Consider the following 11,051-nt stretch of genomic DNA (forward strand, 5'->3'; position numbering starts at 1 on the left):
GAGAGAGAGAGAGAGAGAAAGAAAGAAAGAAACAGGATTTACATATTATACCAATCGACTTAGATATTTTATGGCTACCTGGGATATATGGGACTTCCAAGAAAGACATTCATCCGGAAGAACACCGAGAAAGAGACTCTCTGAGACTAGTGTTATCTCTTCTTTTCCAATCAAGACTAAAATCATAACACTTTTTTTTTGCGACGGTCTAAATACCATGAACTTGGTTTCAGTCACATTCAAAGAAAGTTTGTTGTCAATTCACCATTTAGGATATCGTTCAAATAAACTGGGTCTTTGTTAGAAATAAATAAATTTGTGTCGTCGGCAAATAAGATCGACTCAAGTTGAGAAACCTTGTGCAAATCAAAAGAAGAAAGAATAGAGGGCCAAGAAATGAGCCTTGCGGGACACCACAGCATATCTTCCTGCGGGTGTTAGGGTTACGTGTGGATGTGCGAACGGGGCCTAGTGAACAATTCATAAAGTCGTGCACGGCTTTGACGAAAAGCGCAATGAAATTGACAACGAAGCGGGTGGAATATTATTTTTACTGAATTCCAAAAAATGGTATCATCGATTCTGGGTAAATGCTCCTTTCAGATCGACAAAGTCTACAATGTTTACTCAGTTTTTACCTTCAATAACAATAGAGTACAACAGTAATTACATACATTGTAGGAGGCCAATATATAGAGGGTTTGCAACCAATCTCCAGAGACACAGACGAATGCCGCAACGTACAATTGTTGGTGGACGAACAAAAGGAGATAATGAAAGATCTTTTGTTTTCGTCCACCAACAAGGTGGCGATGGCGTAACGTGAAAACAACCTTTTGTTGATGATCAAGTAGTTTACAATATTTAACAATTATTCGCCGAAGGCGAAGTGATTATCGGTGAATATTCACCGAGACGAAGTCGAGGTGAATATTCACCGATAATCACTTCGCCTTCGGCGAATAATTGTTTTAGTATAAATACAAAGGTGATTATTTCAAAAAAGAGAAAAAAAAAATTTCAACGCGAAATCATCTTCACTTACAGTGGCAAAACGACTACTGGCAGCCATTTTGTCCGTCGAGGTGATTATCGGCTGATAATCCGAGATAGCAAGCCAATGAGAGCGCGCGATTTTGTATAATCACCTGTGTATTTATACTAAAATATGATAAACGCAATATACAATATACGAGCCACACTCTGGCGCGTAGAACACAGTGTTTTGGTGTTTTCATTAATTTATGTATCTCCTTTCATACTTTGCTGTCACCTCCTCCACGCTTTGTCATTGTTCGAAAACCACTCAACGTTTGATCAGAAACGTCTCAAATAGGCCACTTCCGAGTTCATATCTGCCTCCTCTTCAAAGCGAGTCTAAGTGCCTCTTCAAAGCGAGTCTAGGTGCGAAGTTTTTGTTGTGAAAATTAGTTTTCATTCATATGTAAGGTAGAACTAATTACCACTACAAAAACTTCGCACTTAGACTCGCTTTGAAGAAGAGGCAGACATGAACTCGGAAATGGCCCATTAGATTTGAGTTTGGACAATATGCGAGGCAGCGAGCCGGCTTTACCAAATAACTATAAACCCAGACTAACCCTAGTCCAGACTAACCCTAACCTCATACTGAACTAAAGCCTTATCTAGGTTTAAATAAGTTTCTAAATCTGACTTAGTGAGACTGATTGATTATTGCTCTCCTGTCATGATAATTTTCATCGTTTAATTGTCTCCGTCTGTCATCGAAAACGTTTGCCAGTTTTGCAAGTACTTGCATCGAGGACCGAGATTTATGATAAGCAATTGCGTGTAATAAAAGGAAAGTTTATGTGATTCCTAAGTCCCCAAAAGCGATATTTCTTGTCTACAAACACTGATGTCATATTTCTTTTTAATATTCAAATTTGCTAACTACGGAACAAAGGAAGTCATTTTTTTAACAGCCAATTACGTTCCGGTTGGCACATTAATAGCGAGATTAAGCATCGCGTTTAGGTGAAACGGCAAACGCGAAACGATGGGTTGCTGCTTGTCATAAAAGCATGAAAATTATGTTATTCTAACTCGTCTCTCTCTTTTGAAAAGTTACTTTATACCTTCTGCTGACACGCAAGAAATGAGCCCATATCAAACGAATTTCTTGCAGTTTTGGCAAAACGCAAACTTTAGTCCGACGTTTACTGTTTGCCGCAAACGCGATGCTTAATCTCCCATTAACAATGGGTGACTTCACGAGAAACATCGATGTAGGGAACTGTCTGAGTTAGTGTCTGACCTGTCTGATCAACTCGCGCATGCGCTTTGGACGAAATAGTCCCTTTAAGTTTATTTGAACCGAATGGTTATCTTTTCTTTACACGAGCTCTGTCTGTCTGTTGTTTGAGGTGACCGCAGCGTGCTAAAGCTGGTGCAAAAGACAAATCACATTTTGCCCCTAGTAAATGCACTGCCAAAATTTATAAATGACCTGCTTGCAGCGTTTCATCCTTCTCCATATTTCTTAAAGCCTGATGCACATATTCGTCCATTTACTTGCTTGCTTACGTTACTTATTTTTTTGCAATTTTGTCACGGTTCTACCGCAACATTTGCTCGTTTGTCTTAACGGTTTGCAACGAATGCGTATTACATTTTTTGCATTGCTTTCGCTATTTAGATGCCTTGTGTTCTCCGCAGTCGTGCATTTTATGAGTAAAATTGCTCACACTGTGAGTTGCTCCTGATATGCTCGTCTCTTGGTGTAGGATATTTTGTAGCTGAGATCAATGGATCAAGAGTAAAACTACGTATTTCAGGCATCCCACTGCTGAAAAGTTACCGCAGTCAGATGCGGTTCAGTTTGCGGTAGCATCGACCATTTTAAAGTCTGTCTCCATACAATCCGTATTATAGTGTTTCTTTTTTTACAAATACCATTCTTCGCGCGGTATGTAGATATATTTTTAAGAACAGAGTATATATATCGAAGAAGGTTTCTTTCGGGTGTTTCTTAATAAAGATGTTTCTCTAGGAGCACTCCAGGCATCCAATTGATTAATTTTATCTGACAAGGAGCCATGTTTTTCCCACAAAAAATTTCAACTCTCCGACTTTCCCTTGTAACTTTCCCGCCATCTCCAGCGCAACGCACGTAAACGTTCCTCTGCCTTTTCAAAATCATGGAAGCCAAAATTATCGAGGATCTCATAAACGCCCGCAGCTGTTGCTACTTCAATCATCCATTGACAAAAAGACCTCTTCCATTTGGTCCTCCTTTCCATGTGAAGGTAAGTGTTAAACAGAATGAGATAGAAATATCTCTCCAAGTAATACAGACTTTTCTTCCGACGCTCTAGACGATCTTCTCGGCAAGTGCAAGAGTTACTTCGATACTGTACGTCAGAATCAAAAATCACAAAATTATTAAAACACACCGACCATATTCTTCTAGAGGGAGTGAGACCAGTTTTTTACTTACCAGCCCCAATTAGAGTTGAAACAGGAGTTACCCACAACTCAAGCTAGTGATTAATCGGCAATGATGCCTTCCCCCAACAAACGGTTTGAGATATTACACGGTGGATAACTTGGTTTTTTTTTTTCGAACAGGTAAGGCCCAAAATTCGGTAGTCAGAGGTTCATTACCAATCCACTTAATTCGAAAAATTATCTTTAAAAAAAAAACACTTTAAAATTGTAACTCCAAAGAGAGGGATCTCCCTCTCTCTCAATCTCTCTCAATATGCGAGATGTTGGTGTCCCTACAGGTAATGGGACAGGAACAACACTAAGAAAAAGCGAAGCAAGGACGACAATGACGGCTACGAGAACGATGCCTACAAATATTATTTCTCGTTATTGTAATAATTTGACGATTACTCCAAGTTGCCCAGCGTCGCGGAAAGTGTGTATCAACACTCCAGAAATAAAATTGGTTAAAATTGGTAAAAACGGTGTGGATATTTAGAGAGAAATTGACGATTTATCACGAGTTGCTCGCGTTCGCCATATAACCTCAACTTTGGGAAATTCATGTCGGCATAGAAATGTACAAAAATGTAAAACGCACGTGCAGGGCGTACAGAGCTGTTAGACCTATTCTTGGATTTCACATTGTTGGTGTCCCCAAACAATGAAATGGCGGCCATGTTGGTGTCCCGATCCAATCCTCCGGGAATTGAAAGCTATTATTATGCTAACGTCTTCTTTTGTTTTCGTTGAAAACCATGGCCGTTGATCACGTGAGTGAAACCCAAGAATAGCGATAATCACCGTTTGTTCGTTTGTTCTGTGGTTGGCAAAATTTAAATATCAAAAAAATTGTTTACAAGGAGTGAATATCGCTGTTGTTTTGTAGCGTTCTCGTAGTGGTCGTCGTTTTCTTTGCTTAAGCTTCACACAAGACGGCTCCACTCACCAAGTTGAAAGTAGAGAAGATGACTTCCCTTGAGTGATAATGCATTGGTGTCATGGTCTCCGATATTCTGTCCAAAACATAATCCACTTCACGCTTTCTCTGCGGGCCATTGGGCAAAACTCTCTTGAGGTGCCGAATAACCTAATGAAGACGGTATACAGATGCTTCAATAAAATAGTTTTAAGTCGCTTCAGGAAAAAATATTTGCATTCCTAATCATCTGACCCTGACTTAACTATCTTGATTGAAACTGAAGATTTTAGAGGAATAGGCAATTTTCACGATGGCGTCATTTGACTACAACTACCACAATTCAGTTTGTTTTTCTTTTCGTATTTAAATTTTGTATTCACAGTGGGATAAAAATAATAATAGCTCTAATTAACATGAGACAAGCGAAACCTGAAGGATTCTGGTACTTGTAGTCATATGGCGTCATCATGCAAATGTCCTATTGTCGAAGATTTTGAAGATGTTATATGTCTTATATATTAAAAAGTATTTGCATTTGAAAAAATGTCCCCGCATTAGCCTCCATTGCATGCTCCAGTCCAATACTGAGAATAGCCCATTTTACAGTTGTGTCCTTTGAATGAAAGTGAGGCTGGAGTTGACTTTTCTTTGATAGAAACCTCACTGCTTTTCTCATGTAAATTCCTACTAATTAGCATGAGAACAACATCATTAACATACGAAAAGCATTGAGGTTTCTGTCAAAGCAAGGTCAACTCCAGACTCACTTTCATTCAAAGGCCAGGTAACCAAGCACACAACTGTAAACTGGTCTATACGAATATGGTCTTTTCAGATTTTTTCTACCAGCACTGCACAAAAACCGTTCTAACCGTTGTCACTCTTTCCTAAAACACGCCTTGAAATTTTGGACAAAGAAATGATTCTTTTTCAGTGTATAAATAAAAGAAAGGTTTTTGACAGATTATCTCAGCTAAAACGAGTAAGGGAATTTAAAACAAAATTGCTATGAGTTTTCAAGTGCAATTCATAATTCCATCCGTGAGCTTCCTTGACAAATCCATCAGTTCCAACAAAAAACAATAAATGGTCTTAAACCGCACCCTAATCTTGAATAAACAATCTGCACCTCTTCTGGGGGCTTTCACGGTTTTCAGTGCTTTTAAGGCATCTTTCAGCGTTCTACAGAAAGTTGCAGAGACCCTTGTAACACTACTAGACCGAAAACACTTCACTTACGGAAAACTCGCCCAATGTGTACTTGGCATTCGGTACACAAGCTGGATCTTGTTCGTCTACTTTTGTTCCAACTGGAAAACCCTAACGGGAAACATATCGCAAAATTAAACGGGGAATTGCTCAGTTTATTAAGGTGGTCTGCATTGTAAAAAAAAACTTTGTCAGCCTCTCAACAGAGTATGGCCTTCGGTCCTACTAAAAACCTCGGGAACAATTTTTCCCCAAACGAACCTCCTAGCCGGACGGGTGAATAAATTACTTGTACATATTTCATTCCAATTGAACCTATGTCAAGTTTTGTTGCATACTTAATGTAAAGGCCCCAGCTGTTCGACGGATGAATAGAGCTATCCACTGGATAGTGATTTATTTCCGCGGATAGTGTTGTCCACCTTTTGAACAACCGAGGTCAGGATTACACGATTATGATATACGCTGCCTATGATAAACGTCACGAAGTGTCCTCCAATTACTATCAAGCTTGTCCATAAAAGCTGGTCACGAACGTCACAAAGTGACACTGATAGAGCTGGTAAAGGAAGTAATCCTTATCACAAGTTACTCATAACTTTAACTCCAATCCCCTATTGTTACAATTAAATAGGACGTTGACTTCAAGGCGATTTTAATATAGACAGTGCGATTTCGCACGCAACTAGAGTTTGTCAGGCTTTTCGACCAATTTACACGCGCACGATAGGGGAACGTCTGTCGTAAGGGTTTCGTAAGCCTGATTCACGCGAGACGATCTGTGGTAATGTCGTCGTAACGTAAGCTAGTCCCATGCGAAAAAACCGCCGTACCTTCTAATTAACCCTTTTTTGTGTTTTCTTCCACAAGGCGCATAGATCTCATTATTTTGCAATCCTTAACTCAAGTACAAATACCTGGAAACAGCCACTCGTGTCCTCTCATTATTTCTGTAGCAGCTACGTCTTTCAATATAATGGTTGCCTTAACGCACAAAAAAACTGCGAGAGGAAACACAAATACACCAACCGAAAAAATCTGGTTCACATTATCCCAGGGAATGCCGGGAACGTGCTCTCACCTTCTTGTTGCAGTAAATAAGGGCAGCAATTGCCATGCCTGTAGTTGAACGACCCTTCCCTGACTCACAGTTGAAGACAACAGCTGGTCCGTCTTCGTCTGTGTAAATCTCGTGTAAGTTGTTGAGAATGGACAATATGTGGTCAAAATCCTACAAAACAAACATCACACGGGAAAAAATTTAACAAGTCCCTGTCGAACGTTTGAATTTATAGTGAAATCACGCTGTGTAATACAGACACACGTTCTTTTATGAGAACCCTAACCTTCTTTTATAAGAACATACTAAAAACATACCCAGGCTGAGAGTCAGTTAATGGGCCATTTCCGAGTTCATGTCTGCCTCCTTTTCAAAGCGAGTCAAAATGCGAAGTTTTTGTAATGGTAATTGGTTCTACATATGAATGAAAACTAATTTTCGTAACAAAAACCTCGCACTTAGACTCGCTTTGAAGATGAGGCAGGCTTGAACTCGGAAATGGCCCATTAAGAACATCTTTATTTTGCTCATTTGTTTTTGTTTTTGTTTTTGTTTTTGTGAGTAGTGCAAATAAGGTAAAAGAAATGTAAAACTGTAGTCTAACAGGACTATCAACTCAAATAATTGGGGACGTTTTGTAATTAACAATGTAGTTTTTTCATTGCATGATCTCAGTTTGTAGTCGAACTCGGTATACCACACAAGTATAAGAAGAACACGTTAAGAACGTTTCCAGGCTCAAATCGCAAAAAAAAAAAAACAACAACAACAACAAGAACGTTCATCCTAAGCGCCAAAATTAATTAATGCTCAATTTAAATTATTTCAATAGATTGCTGAGGGTTCTTCTACTTCTGAACAACTACTTGTGCTAGAGCCGCTTTGTCTTACTCGTTTCCATATGGGCAATATGGGCTTTGGTTGTAAAGAAAAATGAAAACGAGTTTAGTGCTAGTTTGAGGGTATACTAGAGCAGACGTTCCAACCCCTTTTGAAGGAAAATAAAGAATATTTTTAGCGCCAAAGGCGCGAGCCTGTAGGGAGGTCTGGGAGTATCCCCCCAGGAAGTTTAACAAACTCAGTTTCTCTTAAGTGGGCCAGACATTTCCTGCATTTTGACGTCAGTTTTGTGGTCTTCTATAAGGTCTTGAAGACTCGGCATGCTTGGAGTAAGACTGCTGACCTAGTATGAGTCTGCACAACACAGGGTGTTCATTGGAGAGACTGGGCGAGACGTTATAGGATAAGAAACTGTAAGATGTAACGTTTTACACTCAGATCGCAAAAAAATACCTAAGATAATCAATTTTATTTCTTTTTTTTCAGAATTTCATAATAAATCGGCAGAGCGGGAGGCAAGGCATGATCAAATCGGTGTGAATGTGAATGTAGAATATTGTTAGGTACCAGGAGACCATGACTTGGAAAGAACAACTCCACTGAATTTGTGGAACGGCGTTTTTACAGACCGAATTATTTTAGATTGATTTTCCTGCGAACCAGACCTTTCCAGCGAATCACAAGTCTTGCATGAGAAATTATTACCCATGGGATTCAGAATGGTCACTCGCGCAAGCCATCTATTTAAGAACTCCTCCAAAAATAGCTTCATCTGTGAAAATGCCGTTACATAAACTTTGTAGTGGAGTTGTAGGTTCCCGGTTATGGGCTCCTATATGTATACGTTTGTAGTAACATAAATAAATAAATAAACAAATAAATAAAAACAACTTTGGTACTAGCCGATTCTTATTGGCGACGGGTTCCAAAGCCAATAAAATGTATCTTTTGGTTTATTTCGGCCAGCGCATTTTAAGTAATAGCCCTTTTCACGGTTAGTTTTTCTTTCTCATTTGCATTACAATGTAATCTAACGTGAATGCGAGGCAATTTCGGATTAAAACTACAAAATAGCCCGAAATTGCCTCACATACATGCTAGATTATATTGTAATGCAAATGAGAAAATCAAACAGTGAAAGGGGCTATTCGCCCTTTTCACATTCCCCATAATACACAAATGCCCTTGAGAATATGCAGTGTTCCAAGAGCATTAGAAAACAATGGTTTATGCAAAATTTGGGAGGCAAACAGAATGTTTTATGGGGAATGTAAAAATGGTGAATAGAAAAAAGTACCTTTTCCTCTGGAGCTCTATCTTCTGATATTGGCAGCCTGAAGTATAATGTCTGTGGATTCTTTGCCATGCAAAGTTCTGCTGATTCTCGTAGCGTTAGAATACTGCTAAACTCGCGCTCTTCAGGAGAACAATGAACATCGCTGTACACCTAGCAACGAGAGTCAAATCTTTAATTGGCTTGTCACTCATCAGGAAATGTTGGTTTTCTGGTTTTCTAGTTGTGCTTACTCTACTAGAAACAATCTTTGTAAATCTCTCTACGACAATTTGGGATAAGAGAAACATATGCCTCAAAAAGAAAAAAAAAAAAAAAAAAAAAAAAATTAATAATAATATTCATATTCGACTAAGAAATAAAATTCTGCTCTTTGAAGAGAATAGAAAACGGGCGTTTTCGATGAGGGGAACCTCTCGGAGCATATCATTCATTCATAATTCATTCATTCGTTCGTTCGTTCATTCATTGAGTTTTTACAGACTTCTCTTTTATTAGCTTAGAAGGCAATGTTCTAACTCTGTCCTTAATAAGCCATCTAATAAGCTAATTAGTAAGTTTATTTCCATTCGGGTCTATGGATGCGTGAGTGGTTTTCACTGGATAGCACATTTGACTGGTCGGTCTACTCTTTGTCGATTGTCGATCTGTCTCGTCTGTGATTCAGCTGGTTTGTGAATTGACTGGTCAGCTGGTTGACTAGTGTCTACAAGTGGTCTTACCGTACAGGGTGGTTTCTTTCCTTTCCTTAACAGCTCTGATTTTAATTCATTCTCCTTTTGCTAATAATTAAAAGAAAGTAGAAGTCGTAAGGTCATTGACTCTTCTTTCTCCTATCTAACCGCGACGGAGCGAGTTTGCTCTTTTTCTTCCTGTGAAAAGATTCTCATTTGACAGGTGTACAGACTAAGAAAATGAAATTTTAAAACAGTTTACTCATTAACACTTGAAGGAAAGCAAAGGACTATTTTTTTGTGTAAGTTTTTTTTTTCTCCCAGGCCTCGTGTATCCGTCTCCATGACGATGTTGCCAAAACGGGTTGACCGCAATGGACAGCAGAGGCTTAGGTACAAAAGCAAGATTTAAGCCTTGTCATATTTTCTTACCTCTATTTCAGCAGTATCAAGTCCTCTGTAAGGCGTATGTTCTGTTATGTTCGAAATCTGAAATCAAATTTAAACTTCACTACTCAGATGCGCCCTTACTCAATACGTGACTGGTTTTTGCCCCCGCTCTGGGCCAAAACCCGAGGAGGCAACCTAGACGCCCCCGCGTAAAAAGGGAAAATATGTAAATTGGTAGATATTGTATAGGGGAAAGCAATCACGATTTGCTCAACCGAGCGCGCAAGGTGGTATCGGTATTGCTTAACCAGGGTGGCAAAAAGGTGATATCGGTACTGTTCACCGAGTTCGCGAGGTGTTCTGGGTACCTTGAATCACGAGGCAGAATCGAACGCCACAAGGCGCATCGATATCGAAGTGCTGTTCAGCATAGCGATTGAAGGTGAGTAATTCCCGAATATTTACAGCGATTCCTTTTACTTTGGAAATCAAAGATTATAGTATCTGATAGAAAATTATATTGCCTGGGTCAGATATCGATTTTTCAGGCACAAATCAGAAACAGGGGCGACGAGTTGTCAGAAACAAATCAGAAACAGCTGGGCGACAGACTCGGTCCACAAACTGCTAGAAGCAACCTCAGAAAGCCAAAGCATAGTCTCAGTATCAACATTTTCAAACAATCGTCGACCTTATTTACGAAGTTATTCACAGATACTAATAATCAGCGATCCGAATATAATGACCGAATTTTTCTTGGTAACGTGGAAAGAACCACGTGGATCAAAAAGATGACGACGAAATGTTGCCTTCTAGTTAATGTTCCTGTTCCTGTTTTTTCAAGGCATTTTCCATAATTATGTAAATTGCTCTTCAATAGACCAATTTCGATACATTAAAATTCAGTCGAAAACAAAAGGCATCATCTCGAGGCTCTGGGGAATAAACTCATACAAATCCTTACATTTATTCCCCAGAGCCTCGAGATGATGTCTTTTGTTTAGGACTGAATTGTAATATATCGAAATTGGTCTATTGATAGCGTATCAAGTAAAGGTTGATGGAAATTGTAAATAAATGCTGTTTCTTGTTGCCCATCCTTTCCTTGCATCTTGCACTTTCATTTACCAACCTAATTCCATGTAACATAATATGAAGACATCACAATGTGCAGCACAGATTAATTAGAAAATACCTCAGCTACCATCCATA

General features: G+C 39.1%; 1 protein-coding gene across 2 annotated transcripts in view; it reads right to left on the reverse strand.

Moving 5' to 3' along the window:
* Nucleotides 1-1,706: 1,706 nt before the first annotated feature.
* Nucleotides 1,707-11,051, reverse strand: part of LOC138042644 (paladin-like) — a 28,310-nt gene continuing 18,965 nt past the window's right edge. For both annotated transcript variants that reach the window (XM_068888589.1, XM_068888590.1), the window contains exons 13-19: nucleotides 9,882-9,938; nucleotides 9,498-9,557; nucleotides 8,779-8,928; nucleotides 6,663-6,812; nucleotides 5,612-5,692; nucleotides 4,400-4,540; nucleotides 1,707-3,374 (exon numbers count right to left, since the gene is read on the reverse strand). In XM_068888589.1, the coding sequence (XP_068744690.1) occupies nucleotides 3,081-3,374; nucleotides 4,400-4,540; nucleotides 5,612-5,692; nucleotides 6,663-6,812; nucleotides 8,779-8,928; nucleotides 9,498-9,557; nucleotides 9,882-9,938 (933 nt within the window). In that variant the 3' untranslated portion in view covers nucleotides 1,707-3,080. The remainder of the gene's footprint in view (nucleotides 3,375-4,399; nucleotides 4,541-5,611; nucleotides 5,693-6,662; nucleotides 6,813-8,778; nucleotides 8,929-9,497; nucleotides 9,558-9,881; nucleotides 9,939-11,051) is intronic.

This window comes from Montipora capricornis, chromosome 3 (assembly GCF_036669925.1).
Source record: "Montipora capricornis isolate CH-2021 chromosome 3, ASM3666992v2, whole genome shotgun sequence".
Taxonomy (NCBI): Eukaryota; Metazoa; Cnidaria; class Anthozoa; order Scleractinia; family Acroporidae; genus Montipora; species Montipora capricornis.